General features: G+C 50.5%; 1 protein-coding gene across 1 annotated transcript in view; it reads left to right on the forward strand.

Moving 5' to 3' along the window:
* The window catches only part of CLSTN2 (calsyntenin 2), a 615182-nt gene that overhangs the window by 554979 nt on the left and 35505 nt on the right, over positions 1–24698 (forward strand). Inside the window, exons 9-11 of the mRNA XM_045791881.2 lie at positions 1508–1670; positions 14925–15091; positions 23416–23564. Of these exons, the coding sequence (XP_045647837.1) occupies positions 1508–1670; positions 14925–15091; positions 23416–23564 (479 nt within the window). The remainder of the gene's footprint in view (positions 1–1507; positions 1671–14924; positions 15092–23415; positions 23565–24698) is intronic.

A 24698-nucleotide genomic window follows, 5' to 3' on the forward strand; every position in this document is an offset into this window, starting at 1 on the left:
TTGGTTATACCCATATCCATCAGTTCTGTGGCTGCGGCCACAGACTCATTATCTTTTCTTTGCTGGGGGGATTTCTCCTCCTCGTCATTCTGATGAGGAGAGGTTGCAGGGATGCCTAGAGCCCAAATTATTGACCAGGGCACAGGCAGTGTGCACTTGTTTTATAGGGACCTTAGGGATGTGGGCTTCTTGATTTTTCAGCCTGGCTTCTGGGGGAGGGGCCTGCTGTGCCGATACTCAGGCAACCCTGTTTGGGTAGAGTCTCCCTGTCCCCTGCGAGGGGGGATGGGGATGGGCGCAATATGAGCTGGTATTTCCCGGCTTTTGTTCTCTGGCGGCTTTCCCTGGCAATTTTCTGTGACTCTTCTGAGAGTCAGAGCAGCAGTGGCCGTATCCTAGCCTCTGTCTCAGAACAGAGAGATCACAGTCCACTCTCCACTGAGCTCTCTTAGCCACTTTAACTCTGTTTCTGTCGGTGCTGCTAAAAACCCTGCAGCTTCCCAGGATGTGCGCCCCACACCTGGCGTCCCAGCCCTCACTTCCAGGGCCCACACGTCTCTGTCCTTTGTGCTTCTAAGACCACCAGCCGCCCCCAGGTTCCCACGCGCGCTCCTGAGCTCCCTGTTCAGTATGGTTCGCGTGCACTCTGGAGCTCCGGTTTTCAGACTGGTCGCGCGCGTTCCCAGGCTCACAGTCTCAGTCTGCTCTCTCGCGGGTGCCCGTCCGCGAGCCCCGCCTGCTCCCCCGTGCAGGTGGCTACTGCTTCCCGGCACCTGAATGCGGCGGCTCCCTCCCCCTTCCGTTTATCTTCCGATATCTGCTGCGTGGATTCACGGCTCCCCGCTTCGTACCTCAATACTCAGCGCAGGAGATGTTCATTTGTAGAGATCCAGATGTATCTTCCTACGTCTCAGGCTGATTCCATGGGTGTTCAGGATGGTCTGGTAGATATCCAGCTCTACTCGGGGGACCAGGTGAGAAAGGGGTCCCCTACTCCTCCGCCATCTTTTCTCCTCCCTGCAGAAAGTGGTCGCTTTTCTGTTCATAGAGTTTCTGCTACTCTTTTCTTCATTCTCCAGTTGTGTTCATAGGTATTCAGAATGGTTTGGTAGCTCTCTGGCTGAACTCCTGGGATCAGATGAACTTTAGGTCTCTTGCTCCTCCGCCATCTTGGAACACCCCAAAACTAAGAAAAATTTTATACAAAGCAAATTTAAGCTGTCACCCACCCTGTCCACCAAGACCTTGCCAAGACACTCTGCCCACACTCAAATACTTGTCTGATATTTGGGTTCTCTGGTGTTCTTCTACCCCATGGTTTGCCCCATCATGTTTGATGTGAGTTTTTCTAACCTCAGTTATAGCAACCATTATGTTCATTGAGTTCTTTGCAATAGAAACTTTTGACCCCAAAATGTCTTCTCCCCCTTTCATAATTAGAATAAAAGCCTGTTTGATTTTTGTTGCATGTTCAATTTTAAGTGTTGCTTCTCTTTCTTTTCATTAGATATGTGACAAAGAATGGCATTACTACGTCATCAATGTGGAATTTCCTGTAGTTACCTTATACATGGATGGAGCAACATATGAACCCTATCTGGTGACCAATGATTGGCCCATTCATCCATCTCACATAGCCATGCAACTTACAGTCGGCGCTTGTTGGCAAGGTAACTCTGTGTCAAGCCCTTCTCCCTGGCCCGTCTGTGTACAGTCCATGAAAGTACTGAGAGAGAGAAGGGAAAAGCAAGTGTTGTGAGAATTAGCCTAGAAAATTTACTACCCCTTACTAATAAAACAGGACCTATAAAAATAAGGATTACTCCAGACACTAATCTTGTGTAATAATAAAGCACTTGACTTGAGACCAGATTTTGATTTTAGATCAACATGAGCAGTTTCATGGTGGCCTCTGAGTTGCTAGTGCCTTTTACTGTTCTGGACCCTTCTCTGATTTCAAACTGGGCCTGTGTAAAGAAGAGACTGAATGTAGAATCCCGTATCAAAATTGCCATTTGATGCTGTTGAATGCTAATCGGTAGCCAAGGATCTCCCTTTGTCACCACACGAGTTGTCCAAGCTCCCAACACTGTGCTCTGGGAGCTCACAAATCTGTAGGGCTGTAGGGGTGGATTATCTGTAGGCGTAAGGCCGTGGGACACCACCGTCAAGTTCAGCTCAGCTCTGAGCCCCTTCCCCACTCACTAAGGATAGAGGCTCCTTGTTGCCTTTCCACTAGAAGGTCTCTGCTCCCTCCTCAGTTCATCTGCTGCCACCTCCGCTCCAGTCCCCAAACTGGAAGACTAATCTCCTCTTTGGAAGCAGGAAACCCAGCTCTTGGAGCATTCACTTAACCTTTCTGTCTTTCACTCAGATCTGTTGGAATCTTTGTTTTTGTTCCCTTAAAAGCTGGGGTGCTTTGAAATGCCAATGAAAGAACAGAGGGGAGGAAAGATGCTCCCCAAATAAGCAGATTAGTACTCTGAGATGACCCAACCTCAAGGTGACGGATTCTTTGAAAGTTGCGAAGATGTGTGACTTTGACCATTCGCCATGGGGAGCGGAGCGGAGAGGTGGGCTGTGGAATAAGAATGTGCCTTCAGAGAACCAGTTGACCAAAGAGCGAGCTAGGGGACATGTATTTCCCTCTGGATTGAGACAAAGAGTGAGTGCTGGACCGCAGCACGCAAGATAAGACAGAAGGGTGCACACATAGCACAGCCTGGGAGCAATAGGGGTACAAAACTCAGGAAGGAATAAAGCACAGATGAGGCAAGGGAAGAGAATATATATTTTGAGCTGGGGTCACAGACTTGACATCTGACATATGTCATGTGATACTAAAAAGTTCATTGAACATTTGAATAGAACTTGGTAAGAGCTTTATCAGTACTGCGGAATCCCCCAGGAATTCAGAAAAGGCGACTGTTATCTGGCGAGAGTCCATGAAACTAATTAGTGTAGCAAGCCGCTGATTCACAGATTGTACAGGAATCATTCGTCACTGAACACAGCTGGGCCGCAGTGCTGGCCCTCTCCTACGGCTCAGTGCCCCAGCCGGACACCACAGCCAGCTTGTGGAGTTTTTGGAACATAGCCTGGATGCCACCCATAAGTTAAGGGGGCCCCGTGATGTCCTCACCATGTACCTCACCATGAGTCTTCCCTTAGAGGCCCTCAGAGACCACATCGGGATCCCTGTCCCCCCAGCCTGCAATGGAAACCTGCCCCCACCTCTACAAGGCCAGTTATAACCACCGCTGCCCAGTTGCATGTCCTCTGGGCAGGGAAACAGTCCCACCAAAATAAAAAGTGCTTTTATAAAGAATTAAGATGACCTCTTTGAATCCGTTACCATAGGCTGTGTTGTGTTGCAGTGACAATCAAGCCCCAGTACTCAGGTACTTAAGATAATTCTCAGTTTATATTCCCCGCGGATCAGTGGGGGCTCTTCTCCGCTTCTTCCTTAGTCTGGGACCCAAGCAGACAGAGCAGCCACATTGCTTCGTACTGAGAAAGAGGGGAAAGAAAGCATGATGAATGGTGCATGAGCCCTTACAGCTTTCACCTACGAGAGACACTAATCATTTTTACTCACATTTTATTGGCCAAAGCAATTCATATGTCCACACCTAACTCCAAGAAGGCAGGGAAGTAAAAATCTATAATGTGTTGGGAAGGAAAACTGGAAATATTTTATGAACAACACTGATGAGCACCATGGTCTGTCCACTCAGTCAACAGATATTTGACTGTCCTTCCCACATAAAAAACACAACCACCCTTCCCTAAATGAGGCAACCCAAAATTCCAGCCGTTACTGGCTCCAGGCACAGTGTGCAGATTCTCTGAGTGGTTCCTGATGGTCTGTCCAGCAGGCTGAGAGGCAGGGGTGGCTATCTCTCGGGACCAGATCAGGACCCACTTGATCTGGAGACCTACACACTAATAGGAAGAAATATTTGCTGCCACCACAACTTGTCATCATCCCCTACACACACACACACACACACACACACACACACACACACACACACACTGCAGCAGTGGAACAGTGGAAGAAGGCAGAATAACCAAAAAACATTTCCACTAAGAGGAAGAATTAGAGAAACACAGCAGTCTTTGGTCACTAGCAAGTCTAAAATCCCTCTGGGCAGATGCTTTAAGGGTCCCTACCCTAAGGTGGGGAGTGTTCTCCATTGTCTAGGAGGTGTTTCCTTCTCAATATTGTCCCAGGCCACATGTAAAGACGGTGGCATCGCTCCATAAATAACAGCACTAATATTATATGGATTAGAGTTTTATTTAAAAGCTATTTCACAAAAATGCTTTTCAAACATTAAACCAAAGTGTAGGTTTATTTTAAAAGAATGTAGGAGAAAGTGCCTACGTGGGTGTTCACCACGGAGTATTTCCACCCCCTTCCCAGAGGGATGCTGGAAGGCGGGGTCACATGACTTGCTTTGGCCAATTAAACATGAGTGGAAGTGCCTGACGTCATTTCCTGGCCGGAACTTTAAGAGCCAGGGTTGGAGGAGGCCCTTTACATACCTGGGTATTTACAGTGCTGTGAGAAAGAGCTAGGAGTCCTGACATGTGGATAAAGAACCAGGGGCTTTCAGGGGGGAAAGCCAAACCTCCCTGACCCCACGTCTTCAAAGCCTGTTTTCTCCTCACTGTGGCTTGTTCCCCCATTGCTAGTTGACCATTCTGTTGATGTCATTATGTGTTTGGGAAAATGCAGAAGCTGATGTGTAAACTCTGCAGGGCCTTTACCTTCTGACACATCTGTCAGCTCTGGAATCAAGAACCCACAGCAGCCCTGCATTCCACTTGCTAAGCCCTTGCTATGTACTCCCTTAAGTGACCTTCCACAGAACAAGGGAAAAGAGTTCAGGCTTTAGAGTCAGAAAACTTTGAATGTGAGTCAAACCCCCATCCTGCCACTTCCTAGCTGTATGCACCCAGCAGAATCTGCAACTTCCCTGAGTAACTACTTTCTCATCTATCAAACCAGGCTAGTACCGCCCTTGTCCTTATAAGGAAGAGGTGATAGGTACATGCAGCATGCTTGGCATGTTTCAGTTGAATAAATATACCCATTGGAGAACATCTGCTGGTCCCCTCCTCCATCCCTTCTCTGCTCCTTGCACCTCAGCCCCACACGGCAGACAGTCTGCAAACGTGGTATGCTCTGGCTTCTGTCACGCAAGCCTTCCCGTGGCTCCTTGCGAGCACGGATGTTTCTCCCCTTCCCCAGGATGAACCCTCCCACATGGACCCTGCTCTCCTGGGTCTACCTGCAGGTCAGAAGGAAGGTCAGTGAGGTGGGAGAATAGGCAGTCAGAAGACGAGTATTGGGACATGGCCCTTGTGGTGTAGGCAGGACCCTGACCATGCAGTCTTTCGAGCCATGGAGATTTGGGTATTTTTCCTGAGAGGAAAGATGATATATTGGTAAATTTTCAGCATAGGAGACAATCCTTAAGAAGCTTGAAACTTGGGCTTTATAGGACGGGTAAGAGTTCAGCAGACAATCTTAACAGAGGCGTACCCACGACTCCCTGTCACTGGGAGGTACGGGGACTGGGATGAGAGCAGAAGAGGCTGGGAGGAGGAGTTGTGACCAGTTGTGACCATAAGACGCCAGACTGCCTTGTGAAGGAGCTTGGATTCGCGTCAAGACTTACATCCTCCTTGGAGCCACGCTTTGTCTCGGAAGAACACAGAAGAAAACCTTGCAGTCGGACGCGGTGCTGTGAAATTGACAGCCCACGACGCAGCCCTTATTCGGCATATTCCTAACTTTCTGAAGTCCACTTACATGCATATTATAAGCCCGCTGGGTGAGCTTCTAATTGCCTCTGGGCCTGCAATTGTGGGGAGCTTTTGAGGTGCTTCTGAGGTTGGCAAGGAAACGAGTTCCCATTTGTGAAATTTCCAATTGGGGTTTCACAATGGGGAGAGAAAATAATTTGATAGCAGCTGCCTGTCGGATGCTCTGGGGAACGGGCTTCAGCGCCATGGCTGGGCAGTGCTCCGCAGCCCCAATTAGCCTGCTGTGTCCTGTGAGTGAATTTGAAAGGCAGAGTAATCAGTGGAACTTCATTTTCATTGGTATTTTTTCCAGTAATTAAGAGAAAACAGAGACTTCATTTATACTTAAGAAATGTTGCCAGTACAGCCTCCAGCATGTATCTTAATTGTAGAGAAGGGCTTTTGCAGCGAGGATGGCCCTCGCATCACGGAAGAGTCCTCTTCTCCTCCGTGGCCAATGCACACTGCCTTGCCTTCACCTCTGTGCTCGGAGTCAGCGTTCTCAGGATGTGACCAGACCCTTTCAGGGCTGAGCTCAGTCTGCGCCAACTCAGAAACGGCTGCTTTTAGGCAAATTCAAGGTTCCTTGTCTCTCTCTGGGTCTTGCCATAGGAGAAGATCATTTAAAAGACTAATTAATTTGCTCTTTTCCTTAGATTTCCTACTCACCCATGTCTAACAACAAAAATTCAAGTTCTGCTGATCTATTATAAAAGTTGCTGTACTCACACCTGCTTCGCCCCTGGACCTCTAAACTGGGCCCATCCACACAGAGACTGGAACCCGGCTGTCCCTGGGAGCAAGTCAGGAAGGCTGCTGACTGTGTCACACCAGGGCCTTAGGGAGCTCCCGGGTTTCAGGGAGATGCCCCAGCAAATGGAATTCCGGGCCGCCTGTCCCCCAACACCACAACCAGAGCATCTCTATTGTGGGTCCTTTCAAGGAAGTGGATAACCAGGTTTCAGAAACACAACTCTCGGCATGCTGTCAAGAAGCCACCACCTTGCTCCCTCCCCGATCCTCATCTACGCTTTGTGGATCTCATCACAGGCTTCCCTACTTGTCACCCATCCCCAGCAACCACCTCATGCCTACTTCTGCCAGGGTCTCTCCTCCAGGGCTCCAGACCTTGGCCTTCCTAGAACATCCAGCTCTGCCTGCTCCTGACTCTGACACTATCCTGCTCTCAGAGGAGGAGACCTTCTACCCTAGCTCCTGGTCTTGCTGAGTCCTACCCCTTTCTTAACAAATAAAGCCACAGGAGGTAGAGAAAGGGATGGTTCTAAAAATTAGAACTTCTTGTTAAGGAACTCTCACTGTGGTTTTGGGAGGAGCCGAGTCAAAGAACAGGAATGGTCAAAGTGGGATAAAAAGGCAGAAATAACCCTGAACGTTGCAATAATCAATAGTATGTCATCTTCCGACAGAGGGGAACTGGAGCCACATGTGGTCCTGAGATCTGGTGCACATTTCCAGGTCGTCCTGTCACCAGACACTCAAATTAGTGCAGGGACTTGGAGTACATGCCTTCACTTAATAAGTTGGTCTAATTTAGTACAAGTTCTCTTAATAAAGTCTGGGTTGAAATTATTCTACATCCCTAGGGTCTCTTTTGCCCGAGGAAAGAGGCATGTGTTAACATAGTCTGCCTTCGATTCCGATGGGCATTTCCCAGGGAGGCCTTCGGGAAGCTCTGATTCCACAAGGAGGCCACCGTCAAGGCTGGGAAACTGCGTCAATTATCCCCATACCATCACGTTGGAGAGTCACAAGGCTCGTTACTTTATTGAAAGCTCTCAAAAGCCCACCAATCAAGCAATCTGTTTGATATTACTTAACCCATGTGTCTCAATCTTGTTTCACTGTGGAACTCACTCTGTGGGCCAGTGTTCTTGGAGCACTCTTGGGGAGATCTCTTGTTGGAGTTACCGGTGCAGGTCTCCATCCCTGCTAGGCTATGAGTTTACGGAAGGCAAGGACTATCCGCTCTCCCAGATTCGGCTCTCCTTGCCTCCCCCCCCCGACTCCAGTAGGTCAGTAGAGAAGGTCAATAGCTAACGTTTGTTGAATTACATCCCATTTTTGAAGCTGTTTTGACAAAGGTGTGTGGTTTGTGGTGTGACACACGGGGATGACTAACAAGGTGTCTCTTAGTTTTAACTGTATCAAAAAATCAAGAAAAGATTGTTCTAGGCCCTGGAGTTAATTTGACATGAGGGCATATTTAAAGAAGACATGGATGAAGTCTGCTTTAAAATTCATATCTGGAAACACAGTATCTCTGAGTCGTAATTCTAACTTTGTGTCTTATTCTGATAAGATGATATTAATTAGAAAATTCGACAAGGATCTTGGAGCAAAAACAGTATTGTTTTTGCTTGTCTGAGAGATACACCAGAGGGGAGGGGGAAAAAAGACCCCTGAAGGGAAAGATAGAGAAAATTCACGTCATGTCATCTCATGTTTGAGTCCCTTGGTTCGTGCTGCACCTACGACTAGCTGCCATTTTTTCATTCCTACACTGCGCAGCGCTAAATGCATGCCTTCCCCTTTCACAACCCTGTTGCCTGGATAGGAACGGGATCCCCACTTTGCAGATGAGAAAACAGAGAGGAGAGAAGTGCCTTGCTAAGGGCCACACAGAGCCTGGATTTGCACCCAGGTCTCTGCCACCAAAACCCTCACCTTTAATTGCACTGCTACACCACCTCAGCTTCTAGAGACAATGTATGGCCAGATGATATTACGTATCCAAGTACAGAAGACCAGAGGATTCTGGAATCTGGAGTCAAATCACTTGAGTAAACTCCTGGGGCATTTTTCCCACAAATTGGACAGGTCAAGCTGAGGCCTAAAGGTAACTACAGGCCCATCATGGTACAGTGTAGGGAGGGTTGAGTTTGGAGCTAGAAGAAGAGAATTCCAGACCCTCCCTGCTGCTCTGGGTCTTTGAAAAGTGTCTTGCTTCTGTAGTTCTCGGATCTTCATCTGGAGAATGAAGGGGATTTCTTGGATGATATATGAGGACCCTTCCACCTCCATGAATTCAGGTCCCCAACCCCACAGAGATGGTTTTGGGGGTCATCTATAGTCATACAGTTTGCGGCTTGAAACATGCCATATATGAAACATCTGCTGGAAAGGCTGGAGAGGCAGCTACATAGACACGGAAAGGGTTGGGAAAGCCTGCTGAGAACGGTCATGGTCAGCTGCAGCCACAGATCGTTGTCTCCACAAGTCACCTGCAGCCTCCAGCTGCAGCCCTGGGGCTGTGCGGACGGTTTTGAAGCTACAGCTTCTGGGGGTCTCTTACACACTTTGCTTAGTCTTTGCGTTCCATGGGTGTCTCCATCACCGAAATGAGGAAATGCGGGAAAGCAAGATTTCAGACCGTCTCACCATTTGCATTGCTCAAAATTGATACCCAGCCATCCATGAAATTGTGTTCATTGAGGGGTGTCCCCGTCAACAAGCCGTGCGTAGAGCAGCATTCGACTCAAGCAAGGGGAAACGCAGCGCCCACTCGGCTCCGTGTGTTCCTCAGCTGAAGCAGCTGCAGGAAGGACAGCGGGAAGGGAAGGAGCGGCAGCGTCCTGCACACACCTCGTGGAGGGAGGAGACAGCACCTTCACGCCGCACGGATCTTCTACTTCCACTTAGAGGGAAGTGGTTCAAAAGTTCTTGAGGTGGGTGGGCCCCAGCTCTCAGGTGAAGGAAAGCTGAGGGGGAATTTGTTCCCAGGGCAAAGTCTGGCTCAGAATAATTGCTGCTGAAGCCCTTCCGTGTCCACAGAACCCAGTGTAATCGGACATTCTCCACCAGTGTTGTGTCAGCCCAGCCAGTCCCCCCCTTCCCAAAGCAGCCCAATTATTACATCATCCGGGGGATCCTCTTTGAACCCTCCCGACCACATCTGCGTGGCGTGCGGGTCAAAGCCTGGCAAGCAACCCAGACCTGAGTCTGAATCCGGGCTTCACTAATTCCTGCCTGCGTAGCCATGGGCCAGTTATCGGACTCTGAAAACATCATCTGGAAAAGGAGTTAGAAGTTTAGCATGTAGGAATCTGAATTCGCAAAGAAAAATTATTTTTTCCACACCCATCTTAGTTTCATTTCGGACCCCTCTTCCATCTGAACGGGGAGATTTAAACTTGGCAAGTTGGAAATTGTTCCATTTCCTTGGGTCCAGCTGATTTCAGGGGTATTTATGTGGGCTAGGGTGTCGGGGGGGGGGCCTCCAGGCATCGTCCTGTGCGGGTGTCACCTCTTTGGTCCTGTCACTAATGGTCTTTGGGGCTGGCAGCTCTCTCAGTATTTCCTTGTCTTACTTAGTGGCACAAAAATACCTTCTGTGCTTCTCATGCTCTCTCCGTAAGACCATCTGCCGTCCATCTGCCTGTCTGTCCAGCTGCGACAGGCCAGCATCCCCTCCAGCATCGCGCTCCCCAGCCAAGGCTCAGCCCGGGCGGCCGGCTTCAGGTGCCTCGCTCTGCATCCCTGTGCCTCACCCCTCCCCCGCCTCCCAGCCAGCCCCCCTCTTAGTCGAGGGTGACATTTTCTTGTCTGCGGGAAGCCAGATTTTCTTCTTCTACTTTTCCCCAAATATGGATCCATACCCAGATCTTCCTCACCCTCCTAGGATTTAGACTTCTGGAAACAAAACTGGGGAAGAAACTCAGCTTTAAGGCCCATCTGCTCTTCTTGTCACAACCCTCCCTGTGGCAATGAGCACAAGCCAGATATGTGTCTAAGAGAGGGTAAGATGGGAGAAAGCCTCAGGAAAAATCACAAGAATAGAGGCTAAGGTCTCAAACATACTATCTTGCAACTTAAGTATTAAATAAAATAGCACATGAGAGAACTTGCCATGTTTTAAAGGGCCTCATAGATAATGGCCATTATTTTTCCCCTCTGACCTGTTGGACACGGCACCCGTATCATTTGTTGGAAATCAATCATGCCCTGCCTTAGAACATGTATTGTACTGGCAATTTACTCTTATATTTTTATTTTCCCAGTGTCTATACTTTATTCTCCCAACTAAATATAAGTTCCTAGACAGCGTGGTCTACATCTTAAAATTAACTGAATCTAACAGAAGGCTAGGCTTTCAGCAAACACTTTCAAATGTGTGCAGATCTAGCCTCAGGAACCCAAAATCACATTTGCAAACATGGAGAGAAAGTTCTTTGTGTAAGAAATCAGGTTATTTTTTTTTCTTAAAATAATACGCGAGCATGTTTATGTCTACATGTTAACAGAGGAGCCATGTGGTTTATGAAGACACCCCAGATATTAAAAAGAAACAGATTTTCAATGTATCTATTATTTTTTAAATCCTGCATCACAGCCACCCCTGAGTACAAATATACTTCAAATTTTACACCGGCCTCCTGTTGCAAAGTGCTAATTGAATCAATATCCTGGAGCCACATCACTAATAAATAGAGTCCATCACAGATCCGGGATTCTTGAATCACAAATACAGAACATGAATGTTTTGCTGAGAGAAGATGGTGTGTACGAAAATATCTTAGCATCCAAGAGAGTCATGATGTTTGGTCTTTAGACATGGAGCTGCGAGGAGCCCGTGAGGGGGCTCTCTGTCGGCCTCGCCCCGGCTGGGGCCGGCCAGCACTCCAGGATGCCCCAGCTGGCCCCACGCGTGGCTGAACGTACGCACACCCAAGTGGCCCGCACTGCACCACTTCCTACTCGTGTGGCCTCGGGCTGCTTGCTTCTCTCTCAGCCTGAGTTCGCTCAGCTGTAACTACGGAATAAGTACCTCCCTCCCAAGAGCTTGCGAAGGTTCAGTAAGATGATGTCTGAGGAGGACTTGGCACCGTGTTGGAGACGTAGTGCGTACCCAGTGCTGCGTCTGCTGCTCTGAGGGGACAGGGGCTGGACAAAGCAGGGAAGAGGTGACCATCTAAATGCCCTGGAGAGTGGCAGCTCTGCCATGCGTACCCACGTTCACACCCTTCTTTCCGTAGGTCAACAGAAGTGCCCCTTTGCTAGGGCAGAGCCATGCTAATGGCATTGAGGCGTACTTTACCCATGGGGGCTTTGAGGACCCAGATCAGAAGGCCGGAGATGGGCTCCCCCACACTCTCGAGTCATTGCCACGTCAGGGCGTTCCTCCAAGGCAGATCTGTTTCGAGTTCCCTGCGGACTGAGTACTTCAATAGAACCTTCTCCTTTCACTTCCAAAGTGAAGATGTTTTTGGTGGCAGGAGCAACAGTGTGAGTCAAAATGGCTTAAACTGTAAAGGTGTGATGGGCTCCCACGGCTGAGGATGCGCTGTGGTAGAGCTGCGAGGAGGTCCCCCCGGGCCTCTGCTAGGACCATCCCGGCTCTGCCCTCTGTCGTGTGTCACCTTTGTTGGCCTTGGTCTGCCTAGAAGATGGCTGCAGCAGCTCTAAGCCTTCCTTCTTCACATGATCGTCTCCGGGGAAGAGAGCAAGAGTAGGTTCCAGAAACTTTCTGAAGAAAATGGAAGCCCTTTTCCCAAAGGCTTCCAGTTAATTTCTCCTCTCATCTCATTGGCCTAAATTTGGTCTCATGATTACTCCTGGGCCAGCCTCGTGGCTTAGTGAATGCGGGCGCTGACTGGCTTCCCCTGCAGTCGACACCTGACTCAGTCACTGGAGCGAGGGGAACAGGAAAACCTGTTGAGCTGTGACTAAATAGAATCAATCCCTGTAATTCAAGTCAAGGCCCGCAAACCTCTGGGCTTCCGCTACGGACGGGCAGAGGCGAGATGGGTGTCGGAGAGACTCCACGACGTCCACTACTCCGCTGGCACTAACGCACCACCTCTCAGTTCGGGAAACAGTTACGAGAGGTCTGCCGTGTGCCGGGCAGGGGGCAGCGTGCTGGGACCACACAGCGGCCCTGTGCTGTTGAAAGGAATAAATGAGCCAACTTATGCAAAGTGCCTGGTGCAGCCCTCGGCTCAGTATCATCTTCATTAAAATGAATAATGCATGAGTGCTCCCTGCCATCCAGGAGAGAGACTTAAACAAATACAGTCTAGCAGTGTGGGACAGGTAGCGAGAGTAAGCCGGCGGGTGGCATAAAGATCACACGGGAGCGAGCAGAAGACCCAACCTAAGGAGCTTACAGCCAGCGATTCCGAACCTTGACTTCGCATTTCACGCACCGGAGGAGCTGCGGAAACTCCCCACACCAATTAAGTCACAATCTTTCGGGGTGGGACCCAGCCCCGGAATCAGTTTGACTTTTTAAAGATTCCCCGGACGATTAAAACGCGCAGCCAAGGTCGAGAGCCACAGTAAGAGGCTGCTGAGGACATACAACCCACGCAGGTAAACCGTCCGCCACACTGGGTCTGAGGGTGTGTGCGAATGAGGCCCATGCTCGAGGCTCAGGGCCAGGAGGACACGGTGGGCTGGGGCTCCGGACAGGGCAGCGCGTGGTAGACAGGGGGCTCGTGAAAGGTCTGTGTGCACAAGCAGGGGACAGAGGCCGCCGCGGCCTTGAAGGACCATGGGATTCGCCTAATCCAAGCGGCTTGGAGGTGGTATCTCAGCGTGAAAAAGAACAGGTGTGAGCACAGGTGTGCGTGCCGACATAGAGGGTGTATCGGTGTGGCCTCAATCACGGAGGAAAAACCACACTGCGATTTCCACAGATGAATATAGAGAATTATTAACTACAGTAGAGATTTGGAACAACACAGGATCGGCTACTGAGCAGTACAGAGAACTCTCAAGAATACAAGAATGCAGTTATGAGGAGCAGCCAGGACCCCAGGGCTGAGGTAGAGTGACCGGGGAGAGCCTTCCGCCCCCTGCAGCTGAGCACCAGGCTCTGCGGGCACAGAGTGGCTTGTGGAGGGCAGAGAAGCCACTGCGGTGTCACTCGAGTAGAAATGGCCGGAACTTTAACCTCTGGGGTGGTGTCTCACTGGAACACGCTTCACCTGGGATGCAGGGCAGGAGCTGGGTCCTGGGGAGGCTGCAGGACCCTCTGAGAGGGACAGGGGAACGAGGAGCCAAAACCCACAATTGTCCCCCACAAGCCAGCAGAGGCTCGGGGTTTACAAACCTTCCCAGGGAGTTAGCAAAGCTGGAGTTCAGCCCACATCCACCCTTCTCCCATGTCCCGCTACCTCTCTGAGCAGACGGAAGTGCAAGATCGAGGCTAGTCTGCCCGTGTAGGCTACCCGGACGCGGAAGGGGCCTGTGCTCAGCGACGGCGGTGGGGAAGGCCTCCTGGAAGAGGTGAGGATTCAAATGGACCTGCGGGGAGCTCTTACTCTAGAGACCTTGAGAAAACCAGGGAGAAAATGGGAAGAGGGGCCTTGACATGAGCAGCTGCGAACGGTTTCCTGTGCTGAAGGGCAGGCCTGAGCTCAGACAGGACTCAGCTCAGCCCGTAGAGAGAACAGTGGAAAACAAGAAGGCAAAGAGAAGAAAGTCAGAGGTAGAATGGAATCAAGGAAGTCCGTATATGCCAAAGAACTTGAATTTAAGCGGGTACGAAATCAGTTCATTGCAAGAGAGCCAGCGCCCGTGGAGTAGGGCTCCAGGATTCCTCGACTGCCTGCCAACCTCTCTGTGGAATGTAGGGAAGCAAACGCTAGCTTTGGAGTCAGACAGACCGGGAGTGGAGGACCAGCGCCAGCGTTCAGCTGTGCATCCTGGGGCAAGTCTCTCAACCTTTCTGAGCCTCAGGGTTCTTCAGGCGTGAGTACGAAGCAAGGATCCCTTCTTCGCAGGCTTGCTCAGATGAAGTCCCTAGCAGACAGCGGGCTCACAGCAGGCCCTCGTCAGTGACAGCTTCCTTCTCCCTCCCATCTCTACTCTCCAGGGTCCTTTCTGCCTTCACGCCTCTGAAGGCAGCTGTTGGCAATTCAGGAATCGCAGGATTTCTAAGTCAGGCGCAGCTGGGGAGCGCCAAGGTCTTGGCGGCAGATAATGCCCTCTTGCTGAGAGTCTGGCCGCTGAGCTTACGGCCTTGCAGGAAAAGCTCGGGTTGAGGGGACACAGCCCTTGGTCCCCCGGGCTCTAGACCGTGCCGGGAAGTGGTGCTTCAGACCCAGTCTCCACAGGGCAAATGACCGCGCTGCTTTCACTTTCAGGAGGAGAAGTCGCCAAACCGCGGTTTGCTCAGTTCTTCCACGGCAGCCTGGCCAGTCTCACTATCCGCCCCGGCAAAATGGAGAGTCAGAAGGTGATCGCCTGCCTGCAGGCCTGCAAGGAAGGACTGGACATTAGTTCCCTGGAAAGCCTCGGCCAAGGAATAAAGGTAAGGAAGGAGTTGCTTAGGGGGCAGAGGCTGCCCCGCGGCTGCGCACTCGGGAAATGGGGTCTCTGTCGAGTTGCGCAGAGATGGTGCCGCGGCAAAGGTGCTGGCCCGGTGGGGAGGTTCGTGACCGTGACTTCCCTGGGGGACCTCCGCTGTGTCCCGAAATTCCTAGATGGAGCCCTTGCGTATCATCAGCTCACTGCACAGGAGCAGGCGGGTTCGCTATCTACCAGAGGGGAATGGCTCTGTTTCAGCCGTTCCTGCCTTGGTTGGTGGCTTTATTGTTTGTTTGCCAAAGGAACAGAAGCAGCATGCGGGAATATATTTCGAAAATATTTAAAAATAGAATGAAAAGTTTGGCCACGTTAAATATAAATTAGGAAGGAAGGTCAGCCCGGGTGGGCTGGAATTAGAAAGCAGATACGGAGGTCGATGGGTCTCAGGTTGTGAAATTGAAGCACAGATTGGGCTTTGAGCAATCTCTGGCGAAGGGAATGTGAGCAGATTCAGGCAAAATAAAATGATCCGAAAGACTCAAAGCTGCGTTCTGAGAAAAGTGCTCCCGAGGGGCAGGACACACACAGCTCAATGTCCTGGGCGAGCGCCCTGCCCACCTCCTCGCCCCACGGGCAGGGAGAGTTCCAGCCTCACCTGGATCGTAGGAGCTCCTACCAGCAGGGAGCCTCTGGGAACCTGAGCCAAGAGCTGGGTTGTAGGCCCTGCTCAATCCTAACGGACCCCAGTGAGAGCAGGCAGACCACTCTCTGCCTCCTGGAGCACAGGACAACCCCACGAGCCAACCCCCTTCCCCAGCTATGGAGGTTTCCTTTATGGGCCATTTCCCAAGGATGGTGGGACCAGAGCAGAGGTTGCCCCCCACACCCTCATCTTCTACCAGCCTCCTGCCCTGGGCCTACCTTTCCTGGACAGGGAGGCCCCCCTCCCACAGACAACACCTTTCTTTTCACTGCCAGTGGAGCTGGTGAGGCTCTGACATGGGGAGCTATGGAGGGGCTGGTGACCTGAGCATGTCATGCTTTTCTTTAAGCTGCGGTCACTTCAGCAAACATGACATGGACACCCATGTACTGGTTCTGGGCTGGATGGCGGTGGGGGGGGGGGCGGTTACACAAAGCTGAACATGCCCAGCTTTTTGTCTTCAGGGAAGTCGGTGGCCCAAGCTGGCGTTTGTAATGCCATGTGGTAAGCTGCAATGAGACTGAGCACCGAGGCTCCCCCAAGTGCCAGACTGGGCTCTAAATGCTTTGTGGGTGTTAAATCCTTCAAGCCCAGAACAAGCCTTTGGCAAAGTTACCACGAACATCCCTGTTTTGCACATGAGGAATTGAGGACATTAAGAGAAAGGAAACTTGTCTACGATCCCAGAATTGGTAATGAGCAGAGCCAGAATTTGAACCCCAGATGGTGCTGCTCCAGAGTTCCAGAACCTGAGGAGCAGCAATGAGGGAAGGCTTCTTGGAGGAGGTGAGGTCTAAGCAGAATGTTTCAGGATGGAGAGGAATCAACCAGGAGAAAGGCAGGGGTAGGGAGCTGGGTAGTCATTCTAGGCAGATCTGAGAGCATGAATGATGGTAGAGGGCTGGGAAGCCCCACCGTGTGCACCGGAACTTCGAGAAGGCCAATGTTACAGTGCCCAAATTGCAGGAGGAAAGGTAGAAAATGCGGTCGGAGAGTTACGCACGGGCTTCATCATGGGGCCCTGAAAACTATGTTCAGGCATTGACATGTTTTCTTGTCGGCAACAGGGAGCCACCAAAGAACTCCAGGCAAAGGGCCACGATCTGGGCAGGAGCATAGTTTAGGATGCTCCCTTTGGAGACTGGGTCGGAGGGGGAAGGTGGGAGGAGTGCACAGACAGGGCAGGGCAAGAATGGCTTTCCAGAACATTAAATACACACACGCAGGTGCACTCAGTGGTTAATCTCCTGTCATTGAAGGAAAGCTGCAAGACTGCCTCATATTGGAAAGGATGACTTTCCCCCAGTCTACTTCATGGCACATTTCATATCGGCACCCTCACATGCAGAACCTGGGGTCTGATCCTTGACCGGCTGTTTGAGTTGTTTCCTTGGCATTTTTGTCAGCCCAGTGGTGCAGAAATCTGTCCTCCAACCCTCTCCTGTCTGTCTGATTCCGGGTTTGTGCCCTGCCCCTCAGTGGATCTGCTCTGCAGCGTCCCATGAGACCCGTTTCAGGATTCAAGCACGACAGGACAAATAAAGCAAAGATACTGGACTGCAAAGCCACACAGTCTCAGAATGAGAAATTAAGAGGCATGCCATCTCTGCAGAGCAGCCAGGGCCTGTGAAAAGAGGGGATTGTGAACTGAGTGACTCACAAAGCCACGGGGGGTGCCACGGCTCTTCCGACTTTTCCGGATGCCACTTGTTGATAACCAGTCAGCGCAGAGGATCCTTCTCCATCCTTCGGGCACAGCTGGCAAGAACTAGAGCACTGCGGGGGCAGTTAATGATAAGACACACAATTCATGGTGTCCCTACTGGGGGCATTCTAAGTTCATTATCTCTACTCCTCACAACAGATTCGATGTTATGGCCCCATTTCAGAAATAAGGAGACTGGGGCTCAGGGACTTGCCCAAAATAAGTCTGTGCTCTTTCCTCCACACCAGCAACTTAGATTAGAAGGCATTCTTGAAACGATTCAAACTTCCTTCTTTCTTGCCCTTCCTCCATTTATCCCTCATTTCATCTCTGAATAATGACTGTTTGTCTCTTTCCTGGTTCCTGGCCTCCTCCCTCCTCCCTGGCGAGTCAAAGGAAAGCGAGGGCCTCCTGCAATTAACACAACTTCCCATCTGTTCGCAGGGCCCAGCACAGCCTCTTCTTTTCACTTGCTTTCCCCTGGATCATGCCTATTTCTGAATATTTGTCCCACGTGTCTGGAGTCCTTGAACGGTTGGGGTGGTTACTGTCTCATACCCCTACAAGACACTGTGACACTGTGGAATAGCCCCATTCCCGAAGAATCCCCTGTTCTGATTTTCAGAGTGCCGTGCCTACCAGTTAGTCACGTCCACAGTGTGGAGGAGTGGGAAAGTGTAAGACCTTTGGGACAAGGCATTCCTAGGTTCAAACCATAGAACAAATACTAGCTGGGTGAACTTGGGCAAAGTAATTTAATTCTTTAAGCCCCAGTTCCCTCATGTATAAAGTATTTCGTGTTGTGGGAATTGGATTTGATGTATATTATATCTATATATATATATTTAGATATGTATTAGATATATATTAGATATATAGAGATATAGAAAAGATATATAGATCAATGAGATGATAGATACAGATAGAGATACATAGATACTGATCTCTCTTAGCAAACCTAATAAATAGGTTCTCAACAGATCGCAGTCCCTTCTCCAGCGGGCTGGCCTTGCATTTGGCATTGCCGCTGTGCCAGCTTCTTTCGAAAGCTAAACCTGGGCAGCAGTTATGGCAGAGGAGCCTTGAATGTGGCAAGTCTTCATCTGGCCCAACCCAGAGGGGCTGGCAGGTGTCCAAGAGAAGGGTAAGGTACCTGGAGTGCCACAGCCAACTTTCCCTTGAGGAACAGGCCTGGGCTTTGGAAAAGGATTTCACTGATGTCCCAGCCTGCTAGGTACCTGGCAACACTGGCTGACCCTCTGGGAGAACTGACTATTCCCAAAGGCCTTCTGTCTAGCAGCTTCTTAGCGCAAAGAAAGGAATCCCCGTGGCCATAGCACAGCTTTCCAAAAGACAATGAGTGCATCGCCCTTTGCTGGGTTCCCAGGAAGCCACCTCCTGTCCCTGTGATAATGCTAATTCCATTCTGTGTTCTACACACTTACGCTGAGTCATGCCACAGGGCTGGGAACACTGCAATTTTAAAAAACGAAACAAAAAAACCTACTTTGGTGGAAGGTCTTATTGATCCTGCACGAACTGTATTGATGGCTAGGCCAGTACCCACCTTCACGCCCTGTGGCAGCCCTCAGGATGCGCGGGCAGCCAGACCAGGGTATTAACTGGAGATGGAAAACCTCGCCTAGCTGTCCTCTCATTAGGTGGCTGCGGTGGGAACGCACCCCCTGCTGATTGCCTCAGTATGCTGCTGATTCAGCCTTCTGGAAGAACGGTCTGATTTAAGTTTATTTAAGTAATCTCTATACCTGGGGCACCTGGGTGGCTCAGTCAGTTAAGCATCTGCCTTTGGCACAGGTCATGACCCCAGGGTCCTGGGATTGAGGCCCGCATGGGGCTCCCTGCTCAGCGGGGAGCCTGTTTCTCCTTCTGCCTCAGCCTGCCATTCCCCTTCCTTGTGTTCTCTCCCCCGCCCCTGTCAAATAAATAAATAAATCTTAAAAAAAAACAAAAAAAAACCTCTACACCCAACATAGGACTCAAACTCACAAGTCCCAGATCAAGAGTCGCATGCTCTTCCAACTGAGCCAGCCAGGCAGCCCATGGGTTTCCTGTTTAGCCCTTATGTGAACTTTGGATCAGCCTCCCCAGCAGGGCTCATCGTTTTGTCCCCTGTTTCTCATGTGCTAGACCCTGTGGTGACCCTGAGGAGAAGTCAATAGACCCTGCCCTCCAGGCGCTCCCAGTTGCCTGGGGGAGGCAGGCAGACAGACAGCACCGAGACTCTCCTGTAGCAGGGATGGTGCAGGGCAGGGCTGTGGGAAGGTAGGGAGGCAGACTGTGTGGGAACATAAGTGGTATTTTAGAAGAATGAAGGTGAATCTGTTCAAATCCGAAAGGGATGATTTGTGCAACACTCAGCACAGGGCAGCTCTATGGTTGAGCACACGCAGCGAGTGAGTCCTCCACAGCAAGGGAGAAGCCACCTCAGGGGATGACTGTGGCATCACCTGCCCGTATATCCGGGAACTCCCACACCCAACAGAGGGATTGGTGCCTGTGACCAGCCCTCCCAGCCCAGAGAGACCCTGCGCAGGGCATGGGGGCAGAAGGGAAGTGGGTCATAGGGAAAGATCAGCAGTGAAGGCAGCGGTACCTGTGTGGGCAAAGACTCCGTGCAGAAATAATTACAGTGTTAAGAATTGTAATAAAAGCTGTCTGGGACTGAGCACCCTTTAAGCACTAGATTCATTATACACATTATCTCATTTAAGCCCCCAGACAGGTAGATATTAATATCCCCGTTATCTTAAATGAGGAAATAAAGTCCAGAAAGGGGACGTAAATTATCCGAAGTTGTATTCTGTAGGCTGTACTGGAACTGGGGCACTGCAGTCCACGCAGCCCATGATCTTTCAAAGATGCCACATAGCCTTGGGTGAGAATCCTGCCTGGGAAGGGCTCAGTTTTTCCACATGGGCTAAAACACTGCAGTAACAAAAGACTCCAAAATCGCTATGGTTTAATGCTTAAAAGTTTATTATTCTCTTCCATCAAGCCCGGGAGGTGGAGTGGGGTTTCTGCCTAGAACAGCCACCAAAGCGGAGGAAGAAAAAGGCTGCAGCATCCCGCAGGGCCCTTCAGGGCCTCAGCCCGGGAGCCCCGCCTCACTTCCTCCTTCGCCTCATTGGCCAGCAGCAGTCACGTGGCCCGCCCACACGGCAGACGGCCGAGGGCAAGCGCAGCCTCCGGACGCTGAGCGTGCGGAGAGCAGGGCTTAGTGAGCGTGGATAATGACTCCCACAGAGCCTTCACTGGAAAGACCATGGAGGAAAAAGTCTTTCTGGGGAGTAACCCGGGGATGACACTGAGCAAAATGTGGGCCAAGGGGGAACATTTACTCATTCATCTAATAGGATTACAGGGCACTAGGGCTAGGTTCTGGGATTCAGGGGTAAGTGTTGGAGCCCCTGTCCTCAGTGTGCTCACGGTCACCGTACTATAATCATTGTGCTACCGTTTCATAAGCGCTATAGAAGCCCAGGGGGGCCTAAGTGAGGGAAGCTGGGGTGGCCTCAAGGAGGACGGTAAACAAATAACAGTAGTAGTGAAACAAGTGATAGTCGAAGGAGGCAAAGACTAAGCTCTCGGTTGGCTAGGGACCCATTACCTGGAACTTACGTGGGTCGGTATCATCAGTAGTGCTCATGGGATACCAACCTCCTTTTAGAGTCCAGGCATCGAACAGGGAACTCAAAAAGACAACCAGGTCAGGTCAGGGAAAGTTAATACAGATGGATTTTTCCTTAACCTCATAAGAACATACTCAGTCTCCTTCATGGCAAGAGAAATGTAAATTAAAACTACACTAAGGTAGAATTTATCACCTGTCTGACTGGCAAAAATCCCAAATGACAGCATATTCTGTTGAGGTTTTGAGAAAAGAGGCATCCCCATACCCTGGGAGAGGGAGTGTATATTGATAGAATTCCTGGCAACGGGGAATTGGGCAACATTTGTCAAAATTTAAAGTGCATATACTCTTGGACCTAACAATTTCACATGGGAGGATTTATCCAATAGATATATATTTGCCCACATAAGAATTGTGTACAAGATTATTCACTGTGGCATTATTAGTAAAAGATTGGAAATAATCCAAATGTCCATAAGAAACTGGTTAAATAAATTATAATTTATGTATACAGTAGAATATTATGCAGCTATAAAAAGGAGGAAGCTTATGCTGTACTAATATAGAACAGTCTCCAAGATACGCGTTAAGTAAAAAAAATTAAGGTTCAATAAAGTATGTAAAAAGCTACCATTGGTGGAAGAAAGGAGAAGAAAAGAAATCTATATTCCTAAGAATGCTGAAGTACAACTTTCAGGGTAGGCTAGGTGGCGCTACAGTACCAAGTGACTAAAACATTTCAGCGGCTTACACAACTTCTCTTTATCGTTCACACCCCAGTGTCCATTATACACTAGCTTCGGCTGTGATCCACATACCAGCCCCACTGTGAGACCCAGGCTGATGGCCCAGGCCCTAAGGGAACCTGGCAGGTTTAATGCAGAGGGAAAGGGACATGGCAAACCGGGAGCTGGCTATGAAATCTTCCACATGAGTGTGAACCAAATAATACTTCTGCCCACACTTCATTGGCTGAGCAAGTCACAGGAGCACTACTGAGTACAACAGGGCAAAAACTGTGTATCTTGCAGGGAAGGGTTCCCTACGTCACATAGTCAAGTCTGTGGACTATAGGACAGGCATGTATAAGCCCCCAGTGGGAAGGGAACAACTAATAATGAACAATAACACAATCTGGCACTAAGAAATATAACAGTGACTAGTGGGATGGACACTTTCACTTAGTACACATGTATATTTGAATTATGTGAATATATTATCCAAAAAAATGTTGCCAAGTAGCTACATAAAAATGTATCAAGATCAGGGGAGACTGGCTTGCTCAGTTGAAAGAGCACACGATTCTGGACTCAGTTGGGGCTGGGAGTTCGAGTCCCACGTTGAGTATAGAGATTACTTAAAAATAAGTAAAAATATATCCAGATCTCCTTTTCCTATGACATGAACTTTGGACACATCATCTGAATGCTGATAAGCTCCTGACATCTCATGATAATAAACCCTGCTCGGAAGCATGCGAAGATCAGCAAGCGGGCCCCGTACCATGGCAGTTCTCCATGCTCGATGCCAGGAAGATAACTGCCGGGGCTCTGCAGGGAGAAGCGGGAGTCTGTATCTGGTTTATCTGGTTTATCTGGTTTGAGGACTCAAGTGACAGGGTCGGGGAGCATCGTAGCCCCCGGACCTTCACCAAGTGTGGGATGCCGGGGACTCTGAGCGGAATGAACAGATAGTAGAGCTGGGCTGGCTGCAGGAGTGCACACAGCAAGTGAGCAGAACTCCTGGGAAAGCAGAGCAGAGCGCGGGGGAAGCAAGCCCAGGAACGAGATCTAAGAGAGAAGGAGAGCCATTAACTGAAAATGAGCTTTCAGCTTGGAAGCTAAGAAGGCGACATGGATCAGGAAGGGGAGCACAGGGGGAACTGAGGAGCAGTTCAAGGCCGCAGCCCAGACCAGCGAAAGGAGCCGAAGCCCCCACATTTCTAGGCAGCCAGCTGTCCGAGGGCTGAAAGACTGCTCAGGACCCCACAGCAGCATAGAGCGGGGGCCACCCCGCCACGGGCTAGACTGCAAGAGCCCTATGACAGGGATTCAGAATTCAGTTTCTAACCCCTGGGGATCTCACAGGGAGGCCTGGAAGCCCCCCAGGGGTAGCAGGAATTGTTTGAGGGTTAAAACAGTCGTCTGTGCGCATGGCTGCTGGACTTGCAGGTGCTCCGGAGACACTGGGCCTTCGTGGCCTGTCCATGGAGATGGTGGGCTCCGTTGTTGATCACTGTCCGCCATGACACCCCCTCTCCTCCTCCAGTACCACTTCAACCCCTCGCAGTCCGTGCTGGTGATGGAAGGTGACGACATCGGGAACGTCAATCGCGCCCTCCAGAAGGTGTCCTACATCAACTCCAGGCAGTTCCCGACGGCGGGCGTGCGGCGCCTGAGAGTCTCTTCCAAAGTCCAGTGAGTAGACAGGCGCTGGTCAGCCAGGGGCCCAGCTGAGATGGCGGGATGGCCCCTGGGAAATGTTCCCTGGCAAAACAGAATTCATCTTTCTTCAGCTATTTGCGGTTTCTCTGCTGTCCCTATGTGGACGCCCCGATGGATCTGTGTTTGCTTCTTGTTTTCTTCTTAAGAAAATGTTCTGTCGCTTTGCCACCACAAATCCAGCTCTCTCTATTTAATTCAGAATCTGAGGTAGTACTGCTTCCTGTAAATTCTCAGAAAACTCGGTTTTAAGTGGTCTGATTTAAGGTTACAGTAGCTGGTACATAGTAGGTACTTGACAAATGCTTATTAAATTGGATTAAATCAACCAAGCCAGCTTTGTAGAGCAACTAAATACCACAAGTCTGTGAGAGAGAGAGGGTACCGTTCTTGTCCCCGGGGATCAGAGTTCAGAAAAGGAGATGAGACCATTTATTAGTGAAGCCTGTGGGTAACTCCTTTCTTGGTCTGTCGAGTTATTTCTCAGCCAGAGCAACTGCCTGGTAGGGCAGCAAGGATGGGACCCCAGAAAAACTCCTGGGAGGCAGAAGGGGACTCACCTCATCCCTGGAGCCAGGAGAAGAACTCAGAAAGACAGGAGCAAGGCTGGGAAAGACGGGTCTGCTGACTGCCACATTACTGGGGCCAGCGACAGGTGCCAGGCTAACCCGCACAGGCGGCGATCAGATTCAGTAGTTCTAGCGACAGAGGAGGTGCTGCCCCCTTCACACTAAGGGCCACCCCTGGAGCCTGTGATGGGGGGCAAGCACCTCCAGCTCAGCTCCACACTGCAGCCAAAGAGAGGGGGCAGCGTGCCCTCTGGGATTGGTGCAGCAAAGGCCAGACAAAACCAGGGGCAGGAGCACCACTGCTCCACATCCCGCCCACCCCGAGAAGAGGGAGTGGCTCAGCATGGTGCCCACGCAGACTGCGCTTCCATCAGGAACTTTCCCAAGGGATACAAGTCAATGGCCGCCACCAGCTGGAGTCCACCCAGCATTCCCAGAGCGGCCATCTGGGCCCCGGGGCTCTCGTAGCCTACGTCTTTGGCCTAGATGAGCAGAGAGTGCCAGCGACTCGCATGCCTGATGGAATCTGATGAGGGTGTCA

The sequence above is a fragment of the Ursus americanus genome, chromosome 20 (assembly GCF_024610735.1).
Source record: "Ursus americanus isolate L20-20 chromosome 20, mUrsAme1.1.p, whole genome shotgun sequence".
NCBI lineage: Eukaryota > Metazoa > Chordata > Mammalia > Carnivora > Ursidae > Ursus > Ursus americanus.